The 25,814-nt window shown below is 36.9% G+C and overlaps 1 protein-coding gene across 12 annotated transcripts in view; it reads right to left on the reverse strand.

The window, feature by feature from the left end:
- Positions 2,069-25,814, reverse strand: part of BRD1 (bromodomain containing 1) — a 69,046-nt gene continuing 45,300 nt past the window's right edge. For 5 of the 12 annotated variants that reach the window (XM_021384702.1, XM_021384704.1, XM_021384705.1 and 2 more), the window contains 5 exons: positions 16,832-16,967; positions 14,661-14,788; positions 10,315-10,424; positions 7,944-8,098; positions 2,069-5,574 (listed from right to left, as the gene is read on the reverse strand). In XM_021384702.1, coding sequence (XP_021240377.1) covers positions 5,391-5,574; positions 7,944-8,098; positions 10,315-10,424; positions 14,661-14,788; positions 16,832-16,967 — 713 coding nt within the window. In that variant the 3' untranslated portion in view covers positions 2,069-5,390. Of the gene's footprint in view, positions 5,575-7,943; positions 8,099-10,314; positions 10,425-14,660; positions 14,789-16,831; positions 16,968-21,571; positions 21,836-25,814 lie in introns of those variants that run through there. The other 7 variants (XM_021384697.1, XM_021384701.1, XM_021384699.1 and 4 more) reach the window with 3 other exon arrangements.

Below are 25,814 nucleotides of genomic sequence, written 5' to 3' on the forward strand. Positions count from 1 at the left end.
GCTTTACCAGTTCTTCTCAGCAGAAACATCAGAACAGAAAAATGAAAAACGAGCCCAGCTTATATGGACTGCAAAATCAACAAGCTGAGCCAATAGAAAAGCAGACTGGCAGGGCCTGTTTCCTAAGAGGTGTTGTCACACCTCTCTCTTTTTTAAACAAATATCTGTTTTTTGCTTATTCTATCCCTTCTGTCGATGTACTACTAGCAGAGAGTACAATGGGATGACCAAAGTCAATGCAGCATTGGATTTTTAATAATACGGAAACAAAACATGAGAAAAGATCTCGAATCACCCTGAAGTACAGCTTGCATTTTCCTCCATTACCAACAGAGATTTCAGTGAAAGAAAGTCATTACTCTCCAGCCTGTCCAGGTCTCGCTATTAGGCAGCGCAGTCTTCTGCTGTGTGAGCCACTCTTCCCAGCTTTGTAAAATCAGCAAACTTGCTGAGGGTGGACTCCTTCACCCAAGTCACTGATGAAGATATTGAACAAGCCCACACCCAGTGCTGACCCCCAGGGAACACTGTTAGTTACAGGCCTCCAAACAGACTGTGCCACTGATGGTAACACTCTGAGCTCGGCCAGTCAGCCAGTCTGCAATCCGCCCCACTGTCCATCCATCTATCCCACACTTCTTAAGCTTACCTACAAAGATGTTACAGGAGACACTGTAAAAAGTCTTGCTGACATCAGGGTACACAACACCCACTGCATTCTCCTCATCTACCCAGCCAGCTATGGCATCATAGAAAGCTACCAGGTTGGTTGAGCATGATTTCCTCTTGGTGAATCCATATTGAATGTTCCTGATGACCTTGTTCTCTGCCACTTTCTTGGAGATGACATCCAGAGTAAGTTGTTCCATCAGCTTTCCAGGGACAGACACGAGGCTGACTGGCCTGTAGTTTCCAGACTCCTTATTTCCCTTTTTGAAGACCGGAGTGACAGTGGCTTTTCTCCAGCCCTCAGGCACGTCTCCCATTCTCCATGACCTTTCAAAGATGGTAGTGTGTGGTTTGGCAGTCACTTCTGCCTGCTCCCTTGAAGTGGCTCACTTTCTGGCTTATGTCATGGGAGGCAGATAAGCAACATTTGTCACTGTTCTGGTTGGCCTGCCTTATTCCCCTGTCAGTCACAATGGCACGAGCATTTTGGACCCCATCCCCTTCAGTTTAAAGCCCACTTCACTAGGCTGGCCAGCCTGCTGCCAGAGATTGCCCTGCCTCTTCTCAACAGGGGGATCCCATCCCTCCCTAACAGGTTATAATCTTCTTAGAAAGTCCTACTGTGATAAAAAACAAAACCCTTGTGCCAGCACCAGCACCAGGATACACATTACACATTACTAGCTTCCCTCCTTTCTCAAACTGTCAAAACTGAAGAAAAGGCAACTTGGGGACCAGTGTTCTTCACTTGTGCTCCCAGGGCTCTATGGTCTTTTTTGATTCTGCCCACATTCCACCTTCCATTGTCATTCATGCCCACATTTATTATTTATTATAATTGACTGTTTTATAAAAACGTACACAAGAAAGTGTTAAGCACAATGTGGACAGTAAATGCTTCCTGCATTTACATTTCACCTCTATATGTGTTATAGGCTTACAGAATTACTTTTTAAAAAACAGAGAAGGACCTTTACCAATATAATCACACATTTAGTCTAATCCCTTGTCAATATCCACCATACAACCTTCCTTTATCAGCCTGCAGGGTAGAACAAATGTCTCATCTCTCACTTTCACCTCCAAACTTGTTTTTGTCAGCAGCTGCTGTGTGTTCAGCTTCCATGTTGTCACCAGCAGAGCAAGCAGCTCCAGGTAATGGTCTGTTTATAATGCTCTAGAAGGAACCCAGAGCAGAAGCCTCTGACCAGGAATTAACAGCTAAATGAAACAGTGTGAAAAGTTAACATGCCTGTCACTTCAGATCCATAGAAAGAGAGCCAGTCGGGAGTTGCTGCTCTAAGTATCAGCTCTTTGGTGAAAAATGAACATTCCCCAAACTTGCAGTAAGACTTGAATAATCTATTTGTAATCGATTACAAAAACTAGAAGCAGAAAAGACTGTTTAACAGCAAGAAGTTTTAATAGCAGCATTTTAAAAAGAAAATATTTAATATTTTTGTGAATGTTGATGGTCTGTGTGTATTGCTCCCTCTAGTGTAAAAATACAAAAATCACAACAAACATTGCAAAATCCACTGCATTTGATAACAAATACAAACGTTTTTTTTAAAAAAGAAAGTCATTACACCCTTTTTTTTTCCCCCTAAATATTTATAACATGATTTCTCACATTTTAATACAAGAGAGGATAAATTAACTTCTGCTCCGGGATTCTCACTCTTTATTAGCTGGGGATGATCGCACCAGAATTGACAAGTGAATACACAAATCCACACCCTGCTTCTACTGCTGTGATGCTCCACGAGAACACAGTAGGATACCTTTAGGTAATGTGTTGTTCCCTTCTTTTTCCTCCACTTCAATACTAATTTCTACTCCATGATTACTTCAGTTACTAATGGTCAAGAGCAAGGTCTAAAACAGTGAAACACACCCTCAGATACAAATTTATTTGACTATAGTATTGAGTTAGGGCATAAAATTAGGAAAAAAAAAGCAATTTTGGAGATCAATCTTCCTTTCCTAAATAAACATGCATTTCCTTAAAACACATCACTGACAAGCAACAAGTCTGAGAAATCATTTTACATTTGAAACCAACCTGAAGAACCACTGGATAATACTTTGCTTTGGCATAGCGTAGGAAAAGCTGTAGCCACTGCTGCAACCTGAGTTCTGGGACAGTTTCCATCACATGTACAGAAGAAAAAAATCACAGCCTTCCATGCCCATTTCAGCAAAAGAATACATAGAATGGTTTGTATAGGTATTCTCTCTCAAAATCAAGGAAAAGTTACCTTCTCCAGGAACTGATAGGAGATACCTCTGCGTGTACAACTTATTCACTAAGTGGGAATTTATACTTCACAGCTATCAAAGTTCTACCCATATGAAACTATCATCTTCCTACTCTGAACTCCAGTTAATTTTCCAAGGTCTGAAAGACCCCCAAAACACATTTTCTCTTGCTGCCAATCATTCTCCAGTTTCACACACACTGATTTGGCGGCCCACGTCTGAAACAGGACCTGGCACAGGCTACTGCTGAAGGCTCTCTTAATACGCAACCCTAGATGATCACAAGAGGGCCTACCGTCTGAATATTGTGCACGTTAAGCTCCATTCCCAGCAAAAGCAAGCACGGCGAAATGGCAGATCCTCAGTCATTACATAGAAGTACTAATTAAAGCAAATGACCAAATTTTCATTTTAGCTTTCTACCCAATGCGTCAATTGTTTCTATCACAGCAGAACACCTGCCATCACTATTCCCCCAAAGCAAAGTTTACTGTCAAGACTGGGAGAACTGTTTGCTTGATCATTTGTGAAATCTATCCGACTGAACTTTGCAATTACCATATTCCATTACAGGCAATTGCTCTCAGCTAGCAGGGCGTAACTAGAATACCTACCACACGGAGGGCTCAGTAAGGATGGTACAGCACGCTGCAGCAAGAAAATAAGGTTCTGAACTAGCACCTCTTTAACAACTCAGCCATGGATTAAGAGAATGGGCACTACAGCAAAATTTCAGGGGCCAAATTCAGGACAAAATTAACAGTTGAGAAAGAAATTTTATTTCAAGCTTCTAAGGGGGTATTACAAACAATAGAGAATAAAAACATTAAAAACTATTTATAAAGTAACTGTCCCTTTAAAATAAAGACTCAAGCAGGTTTAACAATGAAGAATGCTATCCATGAAGTTTTAAAAAAAGGTTTAAAAAGTATTGGTTTTGCTGTATTTGCTAATCCTTTATAAAAAAAGCTGGGCATAAATACTTCGTGCATTCATATGCATTATTTGGTGTTTCATATTATATAACTTGGTACAGTATTTAAGATATCACTGCAAAAGAGTTCAAACAGTGCATTTATAAATAATGGAGTCATTATAAATCACATTGCAAACATACCTTGCCATTTTCATTGTTACAAATTCTGTATTCTCAGTGAAGGTAGGAATAAAGTAGCTACAACAATCAATATCTTGACTTTATTTTTTTTTTTTTAATATAAAAATGCAATTCTGGAAACCCCCCCCTCCTCCTTCCCCCTGCCCAAACATAATGCTTTACTTCTTAAAAATAAAAATAAAGTACTAATTCTATATACATCACATGTACCATACAAAAATGTATCCAAAGTTTCTATTGCTACCAAAGTGTTCTAAATTAAAAGTTACATAAATCCCCTCCGTGGAAACAGAAGATTACAAGTTACAAAAAAATCAAATTACACACAAACCATCAAGTTATTTTATACAATTTCCAATACATTTTTTCTCCCAAAGCAAGTTGTCTTCTCATGTGCCTGTATAAAAATGCATATCAATATATTTGTCAATTTTATTTTTCATTATAAAGCAAATTAATACATTTTCTACAATAAATAAAACACAGGGAGGCACATATATCAATAAAATAAAATCAATGGGAGATAAATGGGATATGGTTTTGAAAGAAATAATGTGCTTGCAGGCTTTAAGCCAGATTTGTTCAAAACAAAAACAATCTTAAGCTATTTTGGGCAACTATGGAGTGTTTTTGGTGATTTGCAAGAGATGTACATAGTTAAATTTTTTTTCCTTGATGCCTTTCTCACAAAGTACCCTCCAAAATAATGCAACTTCCTTTCTTAAAATACATATTTGTAATTGTAAATTTACATCAATCTTAAAATATGCGGTACTTTGTGCAAAGAGCAATGATTTACACAAACATTCAGAAGTCTTTTTCAGAAGCTACAGACCAAGGAAGAAATGATACAAGCAGCACCATATCGTATATGATTTAGGCAAACATATATTTGATGTAATTCTGATATTAGGCTTTACAATTCACTAAACACCTTAAGCTGGAAGATGGTGCTTAGGTAACTTAAACTTAGAAAGAAAGAAGAAAAAGCATGGAAACAAAAACCAACTCCCTCCCCAGCAAAATTATAAAAGAAATTAAAGAGCTATCTAAAATCAGAATAAGTTAAGTGTTGAATATACATCTATGTACAATTATGCACACTATGAACAAGATGTTTTAACACGTTTAGTGGAAAATCCTCCAAACTATAATGTGATAAAATCATTTATCAGTATGGCAATGGTGATTTAGAAGAATTGCTCGACAATTTCAAGTTTGCAGAACTCAGCCACTGAATCAACAATTAAGGGGTTGTATCTTCAATACATTCTTTCAGACAAAGAGGTTTGTAAGTAGAGTTCAAGTCTGTGTGGTACTTTTCATGCCTTGGTAGAATCTGTTAGTCAATATCACTGAAGTCACTGACTGGTTCTCCATGTACTCTACTCAGGTGGTTCATAGCACGATCAAAAGCAATCCTTACTGCTTTTCGAATGCTTGAGTTGCGACCTTCCATCATTTTTAACTTGTCTATGGTCTCATCTATCCCAAGGGGAACCATTTTGGATTTGGGAAGCCACTGCCTATAAGAAAGGGCAAAATAAATAAGTTAAATATAAAATAACGTCATAAAGTTTGTATAGAACTGTATGGCATGCCGTACCATGTTTCCCATTTATTGGGTCAGATTTGCCATCTTAAATAAAGTAGTAAAATTCCTTTTATGTTAGTACCTACTTGCTTTAAATATTTTTAAAAAATATGTAATATTAAGAAAGTATCTTCCACATAACAAAGAATACATTCAAATTCAACAGATAATTTATTATTTAGTGACAAGTATCAACTGACTGAAATTAGCATGAAATATTTATGCAATTTAGTTTAGAACCACAGGATCGCAGCATACCCTGAGCTGAAAGGGACCAACAAGGATCACAGAGTCCAACTCCTGGCTCCACAGAGGACTGCCCCAAAATAAACCCTATGTCTGAGATTATTGTCCAAATGCTTCTTGAACTCTTGTCACCCTGGGACGATGACCGCTGCCCTGGGGAGCCTGTTCCAGTGCCCAATCACACCCTGCTGAAGAGCCTTTTCCTAATATCCAACCTGACCCTCCCCTGATGCAGCGCCATGCTGTTCCCTCAAGCCCTGTTGCTGTCACCAGAAAGCAGAGATCAGTACTGCCCTTTCACTCTCCTTGTGAGGAAGCTGTAGGCCACCATGAGGCCTCCTCTCAGTCTCCTTTTCTCTGGGATGAAAAAAACAAGGGACTGCAGCTGCTCCTCATACATCCTGGCCTCAAGACCCTTCACCATATTCACAGCTCTCCTCTGAATGCTCCCTAATGGCTTTGTGTCCTTCTTACATTGTCACACCCAAACATGCACAAAGAGCTCGAGGTGAGGCTGCACCAGCACAGTGCAGAGCAGGACAATCCCCATGCCCTGCTGGCTTGATAAATTCCTGGGTATGAGGTTGGCCCTTTCAGTTGCAAGTTTAAGAACAGATGGCAGCAACTAACAGTATGACTCACAACTCACTTGCCACAGCATTTTTTTCTTCACTCTTTCATTTCCAATACTACAAGGAATTTGCAGGTGATTAATTTTTGCCTTGCAGTTAAGATGTATCAAATGGTCTTTATCAGGAAGACTTCACAGTCAAGGAAGTTCTTCTTAGTATGCTTTTCCTCAACAGTATGAAATCCTACTAACTCTGCATTCAAAGTAGTTTTCTGTTTTAAGCTCTAAAAATGATGTTAACTGCTAGGAAAGGTAATCCATAGATGACAGAGGCTAGTACCACAGACAGAAGACTACATAAGCCCAGTAAGTGAATAAAAACCAAACACAGGTTCAAAAGTAGAAGTTTAGTTATGAACAACAGAACTGAATTACCGACAAATATCAAAATAATCACTATAAAAGAAGACAGAGTAGCCATAGCATATAAAAAAACGGAAAAAATATTTAGCTTATCCCGTCCATCGATGCAGAGTATCTGTCAGAAACAACTCTGTATAATATTTGCAAGATTTAGGGTCACCTGCAGGCAATGACCAAAAAAGGTTCAAGTTCCAGAGGACTTTTGAGATAAGAAGCAATCATAGTAGTGATTAAGAATGTGTTTGGAGACAGCTTGCATTACTGTTCTGTTATCAACGAGGGAGAGCGAGAGGCAGAATACTGAATCTGTTTAAGAACAGACGATGCCCACGAACAGACAGGCAGAAGAAAGCAGGTTCACATGGAATCCTGCACAACTAAATAAAGAAGATCCTCTGAAGGGCATGAAAGAAGATTAAAAAGAACACTGAAAAGAAAGATGTTCTTTGTTGAAAGGAAGAAAGAAATAGCTGAAATGCTTCCATGTTTGGCAAAACCAAAAAGATCTAGTGGAGGGGGAAAATAATGTTTCATTCTATGAATCCTCCCCTCATACTCCACACAGCATACTGCTGATACTGAAAGAAAAAAAAGCAATATTTCATGGAAAAATGAGTTAAGAACTTCAAATGAGAATGTTAATAAGGCATTTAACTAGGAAGATTAAAACTCTATAGCAAATACACTCAAGCAGACTGGAAAAAGCGTTGTCATTAGGAATACAATGACAAAAGCTGATACAGACAAATACTAAAGACTATTTAAAAAAAAACCTGTTTAGTCAAATGAGTGATTTTACCCGGTCAATAACACCAGCTTGTAGATCAAACCAAAAGACTATTTGATCGTTCATATTACTGCCTTCCAAATAGACCATAAAGAAGTACCTTTCAGTACAATATACCTTAGTCCAAGAACAGACTCAAACATGAAATTTTAACATTACAGTTGTTACAACCATGGGAAAAATATCTTTAAGGCAACATCTTAATCATTCTTAGATTTAAGCTATAGTTAAAATTTAAAGTCACTGTATCAAGCAAAACATTTCAATAACATACCAACTTCTTTTATTGTCAAAGAACAGTACTAAGAATAGTTTCTCATCTGATTTGGTCTGCATTTGTTCTCCAATCTTCAGTACATCCAAAGGTGGCACTGGTATAGTAACTCCATTGTGATGGCCAGCAACTCGAGGCATCTTAGGGTCAATAATCTGTAAAAGAAAAGAAAGTAGATTTCCTAATTTTTAAAACTACATCTCACGTATAAAAGAAAAAAAAAACCCAACCTGTATAACATATGTTCCAGTATGAATGTTTGTGCAAACAAATTAGGCACTCAAAATCTGAATCAGGAACAGCTTTAAACAAGAGGAAAACAAAAAAAAGGAAAACAAGAAAAGTAACTTTCAAATCTTTGCATAAACTATTTAACTATCAGAAAAGGCTACTCATTTTTCAGTGAATCATACAGTGAGAAGCACAAATGAAACTCCTTTTTAAGTAATGTACAGCATTAACAATTGCTTGGCTGCCATCAAAAATGGTGTTTGTTCCAGCCACCTCCTGTCCTACAAACTCCTATTACTTTTCCAGCTTCCACAATAGTACCTATCTACCTTAATTTACAATAAGCTGGTAATGGAAGTCAGCAGAAAACTAATACTGTAGAGAGTTCATGGAAATCACAAGAACCTTCTTCTCTTGACTGAGGCTAAAACATCAATCAACTAATCACACAGAGAAACATCACTGTTTAGATAAAGGAGGGGAGAGAAAAGGCACCTTTTGGCACCTCCTACTTATGATCAGTTTAAATCAAACAACAAAGTGCACCATTCAAGAAACAGTTAATCACATTATAAGCATCTGATTTAAGTGTGCTTGGGTCACCAACTGAAGGCTGAAATTCATGCTCGGAACCTCATCTTCACTAGTTTTAACTTGACTCTGCATAACTAAGCTACCTGATCTCCCCAGTAAATATATGTCAAAGCAGTCATATAGATCATCTAGACTAATAGACTAGATCATCTAGTCTATTATATCAATAAAGACAGGCTGGATTGCTGGGCTGAGGACAGTGGGATGAAGCTCAACAAGACTAAGTGCACTTTGGCTTCAACAACCTGAGGCAACACTACAAGCTTGGGGCAGAGTGGCTGGAAGACTATGTGGAAGAAATGCACCTGGGAGGTGTTGGTTAATTTTCAGCTGAGCATGAGCCAGCAGTGTGCCCAAGTGGCCAAGAAGACCAATGGCTTGTATCAGAAATAGTGTTGCCAGTAGGAGCAAGGAGGTGATCGTCCCTCTGTACTCAGCACTGGTGAGGCTGCACCTCGAGCACTGTATTCAGTTTTGGGTCCCTCACTACAAGAAAGACACTGAGGCCCTGGAGCACATCAGAAGAAGGGCAACAAAGCTGGTAAAGGGTCTAGAGCACAAGTCTTATGAGAAGTGTCTGAGGAAAGTGGGATTGTTTAGTCTGGAGAAGAGAAGGCTCAGAGGAGACCTTATCTATTTCTACAACTACCTGAAAAGAGGCTGGAGCAAGGTGGGTGTCAGCCTCTTCTCCCAGGTAACTAGAGACAGGACAAGACGGAATGGCCTCAAGTTGTGCCCAGGGAGGTTCAGGTTGGATATTAGGAAAAATTTCTATTCTGAAAGAGTGGTCAGGTGCTGGAACAGGCTGCACAGGGAGGTGATTGAGTCACCATCCCTGGAGATGTTCAAGAAACGCTTATATGTTGTAATAAGGGACAAGTTTTAGAGGGGAAATATTGGTGGGAGCTGGACGATTGGTCTAGATGATCTTAGAGGTCTTTTCCAACTTTGGTGAACCTTGATGAAAGTAATGAAGCCATAGTATATAGACTATTTTTATAGCACCAAATGCCCGAAACCATTCAAATACTGTTTCTCTACAAGCTGTTGATTTAAGCAGAACGGTGTGTATTTCTCCTAAAATAACACAGACAACAGCTTTAAGTTTACCCATACAATTGACAACTGGATAAAATCATTCAATTTATCCTATTAAGTATTTTGTTTCTTTAATAAGCTTCAGAAACAGACAATATTTTTAGAGCCATTTTGCAGCAGAAAATATCTCATAGTTCTAACACTACCAAGATGCCTGTCAAATGCTCGTTCAACTGATCCTCTAAACAATCATGTATATTACAGTAACAACACCTGTGAGAGAGTGAGATAAGTAGGGTAATAGATATCATTGGCTCAATATCTGGTATTGTAATAATTTTACAAATAGAATTCATGGAAAAGCTGTAAAGAGGGAAAAACTGATCCACTTTTACTCATGGTAATTCATAACTTCCCATTCAGGCTGAGCTCATGGATCAAAATTTTCAAACCATAAACAGTATTGCTGTTTGTATCAGTATGTACTGATGGAGAACTGTACACTTACCAGAGCTGGATAAGAGGGATATCCACTGCATTTGGCCCATACTACTTTCAGAGGCTCAAGAACAGATGTTGCAGCATCAGTCGAAATCCACATACTGCTATGACCAACTTCTGAAAACAAATGGTAATTACATGTAAGATTAGTATTTTTAAGAATGAAGCCTCAGACAAATCTTCTGCAGTTATTTTCTAACCAATAAATCATGACAATTAGGAAAAAAAAAATGTACACCAGTGCTGCTTTTTATAGAAACATCAATAAAAAACAGCATTCCTACCAGGACTTCATATCTCAGAGACTGCAGTTGCACAGTATTTTAGAAGGAAGACAATGCTCGACAGAAATAGCTTTTCAAGTGCTAGAAGACGACTTATTCCTAAATACTTTCTAATCTGCTCCTATTTAAAATAAGCAGTGCTTATTATGACATCTGACATGCAAATACACATTTCGACATTGAGAGAAGTACTAAAAGAAAATGGCTCCAAAACTTGCAGGAGAAGTAGTAGTGGGGAAAACGTTCTTGAGCTGATCAATAAACAAAGAGGTCTGACGTTCACCACAGCATATTCCAGGTTAATTTTCAAACACAGGCTTTTCATTTAATTATAGTTTACTTCAATTGATAAGACTATCAACATCCCAAGAAAATACTGTATTGTGAAGTTTAACCTTAGAGATTCACTGTCCAGTAACACAAGTTATCAAAATGCAGTAATTCACAGTAACGTGCCACAACTTGACTGAGGCATTAGATATTTCTGAAGCTAAAAATTGTTATAGGTTCTATCGCAGCTGTGCATATCAGACGAGCAAAAGATCCAAACACAATTTTCTACAGCATTTAAGACTTCAAACAAGTACTCAAAAGAAAAACAGGGATGTTTGCTGTCAATTCCAGCAGGTTTGCTTTACAGATGAGACTTTTAATCAGTACATTCCATTATATACAACCATGAAAATGACTTATTTCTACTGTTGTTTTTTGTTTGTTTTTGTTTTTTAACTGAACTAGGTAACCTGGGAAGAAACTATACTAAGTCTGTTTACTGGCTTATTTACTTGTTCCTTTCTACATATTTTTAGAGAGGTTTTTTCAGGATCTTCTTTACTTTCTTGATAAAAGCTATAATATTCTTCAGATGTATAAAAATATGAAATAAAAAGAATACATACAGGCATTCTCATACTCCTAAGACTACAGTTGAATATATTAAATATTGGACACTGTGGAAACACGTCACTATCAGAACGGTTTAACTGGACTTATCTTAAAAGAATTGATCAAAGAAATTCCTAACACCACAAAAAAAGTAATTTAGACAATTTTGTATCTCTACTTTATTAATGTCAGTACGTTAAGCATTCACATGGAAGCTAGACACAGTTACGTTTAGATTAATATCTGTATCTGTTACATAAAAACAGCACAGGCCCTCTTTTTTTGGGACACCCAGCAGAAGAAACAAAAGAAACCTACATTCTTCTTAGTGGCAGAGTTGATATAAAATGGAGAAATGATATTTTAATGCAGTGTAGAAGGTGATACGTAATCTCAGTAAATGCACACAGCAAGGCTCCATCAGAGACTTCTCAGATATAACAATAGGGAAGAATCTCAGAATATTTTCCTATTAAGAATTTATTCCACATGGTGTCAGGGGTTAAGTTTCGTATGCTAGCACACATGGTTAGTACTTTTCTTTTATGCCACAAAAATCAATTTATTTCCTCAATCTATAAGAGTGAGTGCATTTAAGTTAGCAGGCATGACAACGTACTCCTAAGTTATTTAAATAACAATACTTCCACTATGTGAAAACCTACAGTAACAAAATACCAAACACCAGACTTAAGAAACAATGTAAGACAAGGATATCTCACTAAACGTTTCCTCCCTTTACACACTTTCTACTTCTTACAACAATTCAAAAACAACTAGTACTTTGTTTTTTTTCCCATGAACATTCTCATACTGAAGTTGACAGGTTGAACTTTTTAAGGGTAGGTTGAGAAGAACACCCATTAGGTGTCAGCATCACAAGCTTCAAAACTTTAAGATACTTCTGCCTTCAAAAACTGAGCTAAGAACTTCAAAACTCAGTATCAGCACAGCTTTCAGAAAGGATGGAGGGTTTTTTGTAGGGCAGTTTCTAACGAATTTTGTTTTAAACCAGAAACTTCAACCTCAAACAAGAAAGCCTTATTTGACTGAAATATGACAGTAGTAGTAAGAGTATACAGTGCAGTAAGCTTTTTTCTTTTTTTCAAATCACTTAGAGACAACTTTGATGTTAACATCTAAATCTGCAGATGAATCTACAGACACTGAGCATATTTAAGCTCCAAAAATGCTGCTAAGACGGCTGTGATCCCTCCAGAGCAGACAGATTATTCTTTAGCACAAATGATATACTGGGGAGCTTCCCTTTTATTGTCTAACTTTTGGCTGGGCACAGTGTTCTCTGCTGTCAATGACTTACCAGCTGAAATGAAGACCATGCAAAAGATAAAGTGATTTGAATCAAATGCCATGAAATGTTCCTCTACAATCTGCACCCCTCCCGCTCACCAGTATGAAATGACTGAAGGTAAAAACAGCATCTACACATCGATGAAAAAAAGTTGCTAAGATTTAGCAAGGAAAGAAAGAAATCTGACAAGGTAGAGAGATAGACTGGAAAACTGTGGGACAAAGAATTTACAAGCTGAGACAAAAACACAGAGAGAGACAGGAGCTAGCAACAGGAGAGGTAGATGAGAATCCTGGTAAGTGAACAAGGAACACCTGGATAAAAGAACGAGGCAAGATTCAGGAAGAGACAGGCAGAAGAATGCTCTGCCACTTTGTCCCTGTAAAGGACTGTTCCTGTAAAGGAAGCCAAGACATACAAATCTCAGCACAGCCCCGTAAACAGCAACTGTTTATAAAAACCTCTCATAGCACACATCTCTAGTGTGCATGTATTATAGTGCTTACATCCATCAATCAGTGCAAAACTGCATCTCGTCATAACTGTACAACATACCATACCAGAGGTTCCGAGACAGCATCTTGTAAATAAAACCAAAACACGCTCTGAACCTTGGGACACTGCAACTGTAAGCACTGTGTTTGGTCCTAAAGCATGGATACTCTTGTCAAGCAAAACTTCTTGAGATATTTTGCTAAGCATAGGCAACCCTTTATTTTAGTTGCTTTGTAAAATCTAGGAGTTTACTCCTAGTGTAAGTAAATCGTGGCAAAGTTCTAGTTATGCACAAAAGATAAGCAGCATATTTCACGTCACTCCTGCTTGTTTCTTCCTCTTTATCTGCCAGTGAAGACGGCAAAGAACTCAAATTAGACAGAATATCTATTAATACACAAAATAATGCTGCTTCTCCTCCTTTTAAGCAGCTGTATGGTGTACCTGAGAACAGAGACAGAACTAAGGTCAAGAAGAGTTCTGAAAAAAACACGTACAGAAAGTGGAGAGCATTAAATGTAAGACTACCCAGGACAGAATAAGAAAAGCAAATGGGAAAAAAAAAAGTCTTGCATAATAGGTTACGATACAAATAATAAAGGTACTAAACCTGAGAGTAATGAAACAGTAGCTGAGAACAGATCAGCTGCAAGAAGGACAACAAAATGGACCATACTGGAAGGAAGGAACAGGATAAGACAAACAGAGACAGATAAAAGCACTGGAAAGATATGAAAGAGTACTGGTTAAGTGGAGAAGAGCTGCAAGGTCAGAAACTAAAGAGAGGCCTGCTAGACACAGCAAGCCCGATCCCCAGCATCATTGTAGGAACACTGTATTCTACAAACACACCTTTACTTACAGATAAGACGACTTAAATCTTGCAATACAATTAAAAATATACAAAGAAAAGGAAGACATATTACCAAAACATAACACATTCTCTAAAATCTGGTTATTATACTCTACACTCCTCAAAAATTCCCCTTTTTTCCAACTATTTTTTCCTGAATCGAAGCAAACCATGTCCTACCCATTTGTCAGTACAGAAAAGTATGCAAGAGTAGACTCTAAAAAAGCTACGGAAAAATGCTAGCAGACCCACAAATAGTACTGCAGTTCAAATAGTAGTACTGCTTGTACTACTGGAGTAGCCGAAATCACTTTCTGATCACTTACTGATCAAAAACAACATCTTTTCTCTTTCAAGTTTTAACAAAGTTGAAAGCAAAAACTAGCAGCTTCTGCTGTGCTATCAATACCACTTTCAGAACTCTCAGATGTTTTTCAGCAGAGAAAATAATATTAGAATCTGTTAAACTAACAGAGAAAATATGGTTATATAGTATTATTAAAAATACAATCGTTTATAGTTACCAGCTGCAATTCTTGCTGCTTTGGCATAGTTTCCATTTTCAATGCAAGATATCAATTCACTTCGATCCTCCAGTGTGTGTCTTCGTATAAGTGCTGGTTTACCTTTACCACACTTCGGTAGGCTGAAACTGTATAAGTATTAAAAGCATTACTCAATGAACTGACATAGCTTGCTACAAACGAACAAGAATTTAAAATTCTACCAAGGGAAAAAAAAATCATACCAGCAAACTAGTGAATTTCATGCAACAAAAATTAAACAGCATAAAACTAGAACTGAAGAGTACTTTCACACAAGTAACCCACTGGTTATTGGCAAAAGACAAACAGTATTCAATTGCACCTCAACTTTTGAGTATGTATAACCTGCATCATGTAGGAGCAGCTGCTTTGTCTCCAGTGTTACAACAGATACTGGCCAAATGGAAACCTCTGTTCCAACAGTCCCACTACCCCGAAAATGCAATTATTTTCTTGCTCTTTTCATTACAAATTCAAACTTTTTCATTGTGAGAGAAATGTCTACGCACAAATTGAGGAAGTTGTGCTCAAGAGTTTTTATTGCACATCTGAGTTTTCTTGAAGTGATCAAAGAATGTGAATAGCAATTAGAAACAAGTTGTATTCTCAATATATCACTCAAAAGAGATGCAATACTAAATTCTCTTTGTTTCTCAAAACCTGTTTGACACGAATACATTATGACCACTCCCTTAAGCAATTTAATACCAAACATGAACAGAAGATTTTTTTTTTAAAAACCAACACACAAGAAAATCCAAAAAACAGTTTCATCCTATACAACTCTATGTCCTATCCTACTGTAACAACCTCTGTTTTTCTTTTACATATTCTCAAACTTTCTCACCTCTCTCATCATATTGACAACTGAAAGAGGTATACTATCATCTACCACATTGCTAGGCTAAGAGAGCACATATCAGCTACTGTCATTCCATGGATGCTAACAAACCCACCCAATTCCACAACCAACATACTCTACTGCCATGTTACTTCCTTTCTACCCTCATAAGCCCAAGACTGGAGACAGTTACAAGGGGTGCTCCAAAAGTAATGCCTCCTGTTTTATTGTGTTGTTCCACAGTGTCAGAGGTGGATGCTGGTGGTATGACAGTAGAGGCTGAACGTTCCTGACAGTGTTCCATTACATTCTGTTGCTGTGTGACAGATGGCAGCAGAGGGGCAGTCTGACACGGAAGTGTGTATGAAATTGTCATCAAAATCCTCCATGTGGAAAAAAATGGTGTTCACTGACATTCATCAATGCTTGCGTAATATTTATGGAAACTAAACAGTGGGTGTGAGCACAGTGAGGTGATGCATGGCGCATTTCAGCAGTGGTGACAGTGGGTCACCTCTGCTGGTGCAGGTTTTTATGAGGGTGGCATGCAGGCTCTTGTTCATCACTGGCAAAAATGCACAGCTGAAGATGATGATTTTTTTGAAAAAGAGTGTTGTGCAGCTGAGAATTTCCTCTATCAAACTGTCCCATTGCACTCTTTGTACCTGTTGCAGTATTCATGGAAATATATAGGAGGCATTATATTCATGCATTTTCAGAAGATGGTGCACCATTAGTGATGGAGAAATACATATCACTGGCGACAATGGTGACCATTCTGGCAGCCTTATCTTTAGCAACAAGACTGCACAAAGAGACAATGAATGCTTGGTATACAGGTACTACAATCACTGCAGAAACTAACCAGTGACCTGAGTCACAGATCAGTAGTCTACAGTTTCACAACTGCTGAATTTGCCTTCCCTGTGCAGAAGACTCAGCTACGTAGATCACTCCCTCTCCTCATCCCTACAAACTAAATACATGCATTGTTAGAGTTCAGGACTGTGAAGGTAATTATATGTGTAGAATTTTGTTTTAAACATGTATATGCATCTATCTGTATGTATTTATACAGAGCAGAAAAGCAAGACAAGCTCATTTAATAATAACATGCTTAGATCTGCAATAACCCAAATACGACAAAGGAATACCAGCAATCCTATAAAGTGTCTCAGGTTTGACACACAAATGAGAAAAGTGAAACATATTTTTTTCTAAAATGTACGAAATTCTTTGATGTGGGTCACAAGCAGCAGAAAAAAATGACATATTCAACCCCAAATTTATATTAGAGATTTAGTTTTACCTGGTGTTACACAAAAGACTGTTACTAGATGAAATACTAGATTCTGATGCACAGCGGCGACGAGGTTCAACTTTTCTCCCCGCAGCATCATCTAATGCTCTCTCTTTACTTCCGTCTCCAAAACCATTTGAGAGACCTACAGTACAACACAAAAATAAACTGCATGAAGCTGGAAACCACACCGATTTCATGAACAATTTTATAAACACACAGTGTCATTATTATTCTGTAACTCTTAAGTATTTTGATGTGATGAAAAAGAACATGAACAAAATAAAACAAAATACTCAAAAGACGGTATTATAAATAGTAGGATCTTCTCATTCAGTTATAAAAGTTAGGATGGAAATTTAGGTAACAGAAAAATGGTGAAGATCACAATATGGAAAATGCCAAATGGAAAATCAAATTAGTGTCCATTTGCAATGTTTCCAACATGTAGTTTACTATAACAGTCAGCCTGCAGAAGCTGGGTAGAAAAGCCAAGGAAAAAGAAATGTTACAAATCAGTCAGATTTACCATGTCAACAGAAGACTCATTTGAATACAGAGTTACAAACACCAATCAAGAACTAATCAAAATGATTTTCAAATACATTAAGAGTAGTAGGGATTCTCTCCTGAAGTTATTTAGTACCCCCTGGAAATCTTTTAGTAACTTCAAACTGACATCATAATGTCCATTTTCTGAGACTGAAACTTGCTAGTAAATATATGTGATTTTTACTATTTTTCCCCAACACAAGTTTAGATATATCCAAGGATACTGTACTTTTACTTCACAATTTTAATGAAAACTTAACACAAAACTTCCGATTTGATGGGCTGTCACTGATCCTGCTCTGGTTTGCCAACTCAGAAAACACTTAGAGCTTGTTATGCTATTTGATTAAACAGATCACTGAAAAGATTTGAAGTACTTTTCATAAGAACGTTCTGTTTTCTTTTTTAAGATAGAATGCAACATGGACTGCAGAATATCAACAGAAAAGAAATGGCTGGACAATAGAACTAGTTTCCAAACAGCTACTGCAAGCTGTAGACCACAAAGAGAACAAAATTTTAACATGAACTCAATTCTGATTACACTTATTTCCTGTCAATAATTAAACTTTTCACTTAATATTTACGATCAGCACATTTCTCTTAATGCAAGAATGAACCACCCATCACAGCCATCCTATTACTGGTCTTAAAGACATCATGATTTTTGTTCATTCGTAGTTAATTAACTGATATATCTTAACATGCATCTCTATAGGGCATTGAACTACAAGAAAATTAAGACAAAATTCCTTTTGTTCTGCTTCAGTTTTTCTGGCACAAAAACTTCTGCAAAGAAGGATGACAACTAATGCACTTAAGCTTAGCAAGTTATTTCGTATTATCCAGTTATTTCAAAGTGTTTCCATTTAGTAACCTCACTCCCCCCTGAACACCTTGCATTTGGATTAACAATACAGTTTTACTACTTTTTAAGAGAAGAATTTATTCAGTAGTCTGTAATATTTAAATATGAACATTCTCTTTCACTGCCATTTAGTTTATATTACAGAAGATTTATTCGAGAGTGTTTCTGAACTCCAATATTTGATCTTAATTTTCTATATAAGAAAAAAAAATAAGTAGGACTTTAATCCTAGACTATGTGAAAAGACCTGCTGAAACAGAACATGCTTTATGAGACAGCTTAAACGCCCCTGTAAAACTACCATGGTACGCTTTATACATTGTCCGAAATGAAAAGCTAAACAACTACTCTGTGAAGATAAAAAGAGAGATCTCTCAGATCTCTACAAAGAGCTTTTTTATTCTCCAGTACATCAGGCCTATTTTCCAAGTGGGTTATAAAAAGTGTTTTGTTTTCATCCTGCCACAAGCCAGGGACACATTACTTAAGTTATCATGCAGGCACCTAGTTAATGTAAATCAGATATCAGCAGAAACAAGTTACATCACAGATTACATTTTAACTCCAGGACAGATAAAGTAAACACTCCTACCAGAACCAGAGCAGGGTTCAGGTTCCCAATGAGCTGAGAAAGTTAAAGGAAATACACACTGAATGTCCTAAGACTATTTAAGTGTTTAACTACATGTGTTGTGAATACAGCTTACACCACTGCTGTATGCATACGTAGCTAGGACAAAAAAAGTGTAGGAGGTGGCTTCCGATTTTGACTGTTTCAGTAAGTTTATGATCATGCAGCTACTGCCACGGACAGTTCAGCACCCTCAGTTCCTTGCAACAGTTTCTTCTCATCTTCACCTTGTCAACACCCAGAAATGTAACTCTGTGATTAACTAATTTGCAGCCACACACTGGGAAAAGCAACCGTGTGATTTCAGGACTGCCGATGTTCAGAAACAAGGAAAGCAACAGGAACACACAACCATAGCAATGGAGACAGCTCTCTGCAGTGGTAGTTCAGTTTAAACAGACTGCATTGGGAATATAAAAACTCATTTCACAGCAAGCAAAGTTCTTCTAATCTCCAGAATGCTTGCCAACACTAAAAAAAAAAAAAAAAGTCTGTTTTTCTGATAGTCTTCCCCCCCCTTCCTCCCAGACACATTTCTCTCAAAAAGCAAAGAACATGAGGCTATCTGAAGGAGCAATTTTCAACATCAAGCCTTTAACATCAGCTTACACAGACCATGAGGCTCAGTCTATGCAATCCACTCTTAAAATATGGCTTGCTTCTTACAATTATTGAAGAATGGAAGATCTCATCATTTCAGCAAAACACTCCTATCTTGTCACAGATGCAGCAGTTCCCAAGTGACCTCATAACTTGACAGAGAAATCCAGATAGCAGAATTTTTGTGCTTTACAATATTTGTGCAAAAAAATGAACAAATACACTATGTAGGTCACTCCAAAAGTAATGCCTCCTATTTATTGCCATGGATACTACAACAGATACAAAAAGCACAGTAATACTGTTTCATAGAACAAATTCTATGCTACAAAACACTCTTTTTCAACATAGTAACCGCCATTAGCTATGCATTTTTGACAGCAATAAACGAGAGCCTAGTAAAAATCTACACCAGTGGAAGTGACGCACTGCTGCTGCCAGCACTTCTGAAACACACCACTACCACCTCACTGTGCTAGCATCCACTCACATCCATAGGGAAAGTTACTTGCAGAGCAGATCATTCCCTACGTATTCTGTAACCTGGAATTTGTTTTCCTGATTATTATAAAAATCCTTCTTCCACGAATCAAGAAAACACCCCATCTCCTGTAGCTACTAGAATAAGTGAAATCAGAGAAGATTCCCATTTGCTTTGAGGAATTCATATTTTACTTGCTTTATTAAGAAAGTCAAATAAGAATATCTACAGGAGAAGTAATTCATCCTGCTTTCATAGTATTAGCCTGGGTAGGTTTGCAACAAACACGTATGAGCCACTCATTTACATCTGCCAAGAGCTCATTATGTTGTTAGCTCAAATGAGCTAACATTAAGTGCAGCTTCATTTGGTCAGATGCTACACTTCTTACATACCTCCCTCACTAAAACCTTAGGTTCAAAACAAAACAAAACAAAAATCCCATACGCCAAACTAACACCTTTCATTAGTGAATTCTTTTTAGTTCCCTCTTTTTAAGTTTCTTCAAAAAAGCAGTCCACTCAAAGGCTGAATGTTTTTTTTTTTTAAATAAAAATTCACAAATAGTTAAGTTTGCTATCCATCTTAAACACAGAGTTACTGCTTCTTACTGTCTTCAGTTCCAGACTCTTTATTTTAAATAGAAAGTTTCTTGCTCTGTCAATCCTAGCGCATAACACACTATCATATAAAAATAATCCCAAAAAACAATAGTAAAGTTAAAATAAATAAAGTCAAAGAAGATGAGCTTGATTGTTATTCACAGGTTTCTCTCTGCCCTGAAAACTGTATTTATCCTGGAAAGTTTCTGTTTCTTAACACTAGCAGGTTGTCCTTAAAGTGAAGTTAAAACAGACTGGCTGCCTATCTCAAGCAACTTAGAATCTTCTTATCTTTCCACATTAATTGAAGCAGGAAAAGGTAACTCCAGAAAGACAGTATAAATACGGAAAAATGAAACAAAGAAGAACAAAACCCAAGATAATCCAAGGAACAGCATAATGCATAAACATATAAAATGCTACCACAGAATACAGAATTGTACATTTCAGATTGCAATCCCAGGTTGTAGTTCTGCTGCAACAAAATAAATAAGTAGAACTTGTATAAAATTATTATGAAGCAATTAGAACTTCATTATGCTCGTCTTTGAAAATATGAGATGGTGTGCTATATTACCACAGCTAAAGACCTGAGAACTGACAAAAACAGTTATATAACTTCAATCACCCCCCAAAAGTGGGAACATTCAAAAATGTAATTCAAAGCATGGTGCACAAGCACTTAAATAACACTATTTTGTTTTGATCAAGCCAGGACAAATCAAGTCCTGACTTGTACACTCACCCAGAATGAGTAACAGTCTTCATTAAAATACATATATATAAAGAAAAAGATGTATAAGCACACAAAATAAGTAGAACACTCTACTGTATAGTTTAGCTCTCCAAGGAAGATTCGACTGGGTTTTTGGGCAGGGAAGAAGATGAAAATGGAACATTCTTAACTAATTCGCTCTCAATGAGCATGTTCAGGGAATAAGAACACTGGGACTGGTAAAAATCTGCGACTAATTTGAGTCACATATACTACAACATGTACAACTTTATAACTTACGGAAATGGGGCAATATATTGAATGAAGAGCATAGTTTCATATTTGTCAAAGACTTCCTCCAACAGTGTTCTTTTTTTTGTTTTGTTTTGTTTAAAGGATGGCTGGTGTCTCCAACATGATCCAAAATAATTACTTCAAATGTAATAGTCTTTCTGTGTTCCAAAATGATCATTTAATTGTATTCCATTCCATGTTGAGGATAACAGAAAATAATTAGGATCCAAAGAGATAAATACCCAGCATGATATTAGTTAATATGAGAACCTGGAAGACAGTGAAAAAGCCATTAAGTCTCTCTGAAAGGTAACAGACGTCTTAAAAAAATAAGCCATCCTTACAGCAGTGTCCAGAGACGGTGAGAATGATACAAGTGTTCCACATATTCTAATATTCTAATACTCAGCTTTAGTTTCCAAAGGAGGAAACTACATTAAAAGGTTTCACTTTTCTTTTTCAACAAGAAGGACTGAATCAAGTCATTGAATGCACAGAATACAATCTCCACGTGCATGATATGCATCAAGAACAGCTTTGAAATGCATCTACAAATCCCTATAATAAGAATCAAAAGGGGGAGATGATCCTATTTTAAGCATATATAGGTACACAGAGACAGGGGGTAAAGGGATACATTAAGTTAATAAATAACCAAAAGATACTGTATTCTCAACTACAAAGATCTTGAAAAGGCAGGTACTGTAGCAATAGGAAGACATCCAGAAAGTTTGTACAAGTGAACTTCATAGTAACCCTATAAATGTCTTTTTCCAACTGTAAACTCTGTGCAGTAACAATATTAGAAACTATTTTTCTTTTTAGAATACTCAGACAAATGTCTGAGCATGACAGAGTTCATAGTTGTTCAAAAAGTCCTCACAGAATGCAGACAGAATGGGAACCAGTTCCTCTAAGCATGAAGATGACAAAGCTTGGGGTGAAGAGTCCCCTTGGAAATCAAGGTTTTAAAACTGAAGTTATCTAAAATTTGGTTTAGGCCAACCACTCCAAGATGCAAAAAAATTCAGTGTGAGCCTGTGATGTGGCACCTATAATATGAATAGCAGCAGATTTCAAGATTCAAAACAGAAAAAAATTCACCTTTGTTGGTTTAGATAATACATAATGAATACAATTTGGTAGCTCATAGAGGAGTCAGTTTGATATGCTTCAAAAGAATGCTTAAGAATTCGTCCTCTATCTACTAATTTGCTTTCAAAACTGGGAGTAAGAAGTCTCTACATATCTGCTAGAACAGCTGAATGTGAACTGCACAACAGAAAGGAAAACTACTCAATATTTAATAATTGCAACTTCCACAAGACAAGAATTGTCTGTCGCTCTTTTCACTGCAACAACAGGATTACTGTATTGCAGGATGATTGTTTAAGACATTTTAAAATATACAGCTGAGAGGCAACACTAGTAGTGGAAGAGTTTGTTAACATTCCAGAAAAAAAAAAAGTAAAAAAAGCATGAAGAGTACACAAGAGGAAATAATCTCTTAAAAAAAATGTTCTAAAACTTTTTCTAGAGAGTATCAGCTGTTTTGATGACACAGAAAAAACTGATGATAGTAGGAGTAGTAGTGAGTATCAGGAAGTGCAAGCACAAACCTAAGGAACTTAAAACTAAAATTTCAAATTTGAATTCTTTCGCAGATATGATTTATGACATATAAAATATACAGAGACGACCGCAAAACACAAGACCTAAGTGTGTATTTACAAACGGATAAATGAAATGTCATTCAGGATACAAGAAATGTAATGACTACAGAAAGTCATTAATACTTAGGACAATTTACTTCAAATTATCTTGGCAAACTACTTATGAAGTCTTGAGATCAGATTTCTATGTTCACAGCTATAAAATCCTGATACAAACAAAACAAAAAGAAAGAAAAACTTTTAACAATGACCTTTTGGTTTAAGTTTCAAAATATTGTTTTTGTTCTCTATATATAGCACGAAACAATGTGAGAATTACCTGTCAACTGATCTTATATAAAAAACCTACTGCCTAGCAGTCTTTCAGAGCTGCCCAGAAGGATCTACAAATGCAAACTATTTCCCAAGAATTTATTTTTCTCAAATTATCATCTTAAGGATTTTAGGTGGAGATCTCAACATTTTTTTTTTCTTCTTTGAAGGTTAATGTTTCCCTTTAATTGAGGAAACACAATTACCAGTCATGATATCCAAAGGAAAAAAAAAAACAAAATACACATGGACAAGTGAACTTCCGAGCTATCTCATATAAGCAGGTCCAGCAATTGTAGCCTATTAAAAAAAATCATGCCATTTATAATTTATTTGCCTTTTAAAGATGTTTGAAAGGTGAGTTCTCAATTTCTGTTTCATTCCAGAAGTGTGAACAGAAAGCACAGTTTCCCCTACGCACACTGAAGAAACTTTCCCACGTAGTGTATCAGGCAGAAGAGATTATCAATTAAAAATCTCCCAAAACATTTTTATCTCTAAGATTAAGGGATCCTCAACCATATGCGCCCTTTAATTTCATTTTTACTTGTGAAGTCTTAGAAACACTACCAGAAAAATCAACGGAAAATCAAATAAGAATCAAGTCCCTGAATTAGCATAAAGTTCCAGCAGTTGTTTAACAGAGTAACAAAGAGATAATGGGAAGGAAGTATGGCTGACTTTCTGCAGTAAGAACATTGGTCTCCACTAACCGTTTTGTTGACATTAAAAACCCACCTGCGTTCTTAATATTACACGACTGCACATACACGATAATGACTGCAATTTAGATTTTATTATTTATCAGTACACTGATGTACTGAGTCTGGCCAGCACGCAGTTAGCTTCCCTAGCAACAGTCCATACACTGCTGTGCTCTGTAGCTGTGGCTAGAAGAGTGGTGAAAATGCTCCAGTGTTTTGGCTAGTGCTGAGCAGTGCTGGCACAGAAACAAGGCTGGCTCTCAGGGCCAGCAGGCAAGGGTGGGCAAGAGGTGAGGAGGGAACAAGGTGACTCCAACTGACCAAAGGATTATTCCAAACCCTACGATGTAATGCTTAACAATAAAACCTAGGAAAAATGAAGAAGTGGCAGGAACACTTGCTGCAAAGGCATTTGGCTTCTGAAGCAACTGCTTCATGTACTGAGGCTTTGCTTCCCAAGAAGTGGGCCGACACTGCCTGCTGATAGGAAGCAGAGAGTAATTTATTTTTTCTTTTTCTTCTGTGTGTTTTTTTCTTCCTTTTCCATTTAAGTGCATTTATCTCAACACATGAGTGTTTTTTTCTCATTGTATTTTCTCTCTATCCTTTTGAGGAGGCAAAGTGAGAGAGCAGCTGCACGGGCAACTGTCAACCCACCACAACTGACTGCATTCCACTGGCAGAATGTTATTTTCCCAGCAGTCTACCTTAGTTTCAAAGAATTTACTAGACTTGTTTTTGTCAACATTCAGAGTTCAATGAGTCTTCAATTAGCATTCATACTTAAAGCACATACACTGTATGCTTTGATCAACAAATCCGTGAATTTTGCCATCTTAAATGATGTCTTATTGAAATGAAAAGCTGAAAACTAGTTACCAAAGAAATGTAACTTAAACAACCGCTTAGTACCAACACGCTGCTCAAGTTCTGAAAGACTAAGTACTTAAGTTATTATTTCTACCTCCTTACGCTGGTTGACATGTAGGTCAACCTAACACTAATTAATACCGTTTATGTTTTATGGTCTTCAGCAATTACCAAAAATAAAGCAAAAAGAAAAAAAAACAGCCAACATTTACAATATAAGATGTCTTTTCTGAGAAATCACTGCTTTTACTTCTTTTCCCTGAAAGTTTAAGTAATTTATAGCAACTGCTCCTATTGTGATCTAGCTACAAGAAAAACTTCAAAGAATAAACTGAAGAATTGTTACATATAGGAACACAGAGCTAATAAGCCCAGAAGAATGTCTTCTGCATATTTTCCCCAGATTTACAGCATTAACTTAGTTGTCTTCTCCTAAATCAGCTGAAAATACTGCTGCTACTTAGAAGATACCACTGTAATTTCATGAACATTATGATTTCATAGAGGAATGTGAGCATTAGAGAAAAAATATAAAAGCAGTTTCAGTTTTAAGACTAACACTGTATCTTCCCACAGCATGGACCATCAGTGCCAATCACTGTATCTGTAGAAATGCTTACACACTCTTTTCCATTTGAAAAGTACACACAAACATACATAAATTTCACAATTCAAGTGCTGTATCATTTC

This window comes from Numida meleagris, chromosome 1 (genome assembly GCF_002078875.1).
Source record: "Numida meleagris isolate 19003 breed g44 Domestic line chromosome 1, NumMel1.0, whole genome shotgun sequence".
Classification (NCBI taxonomy): Eukaryota; Metazoa; Chordata; class Aves; order Galliformes; family Numididae; genus Numida; species Numida meleagris.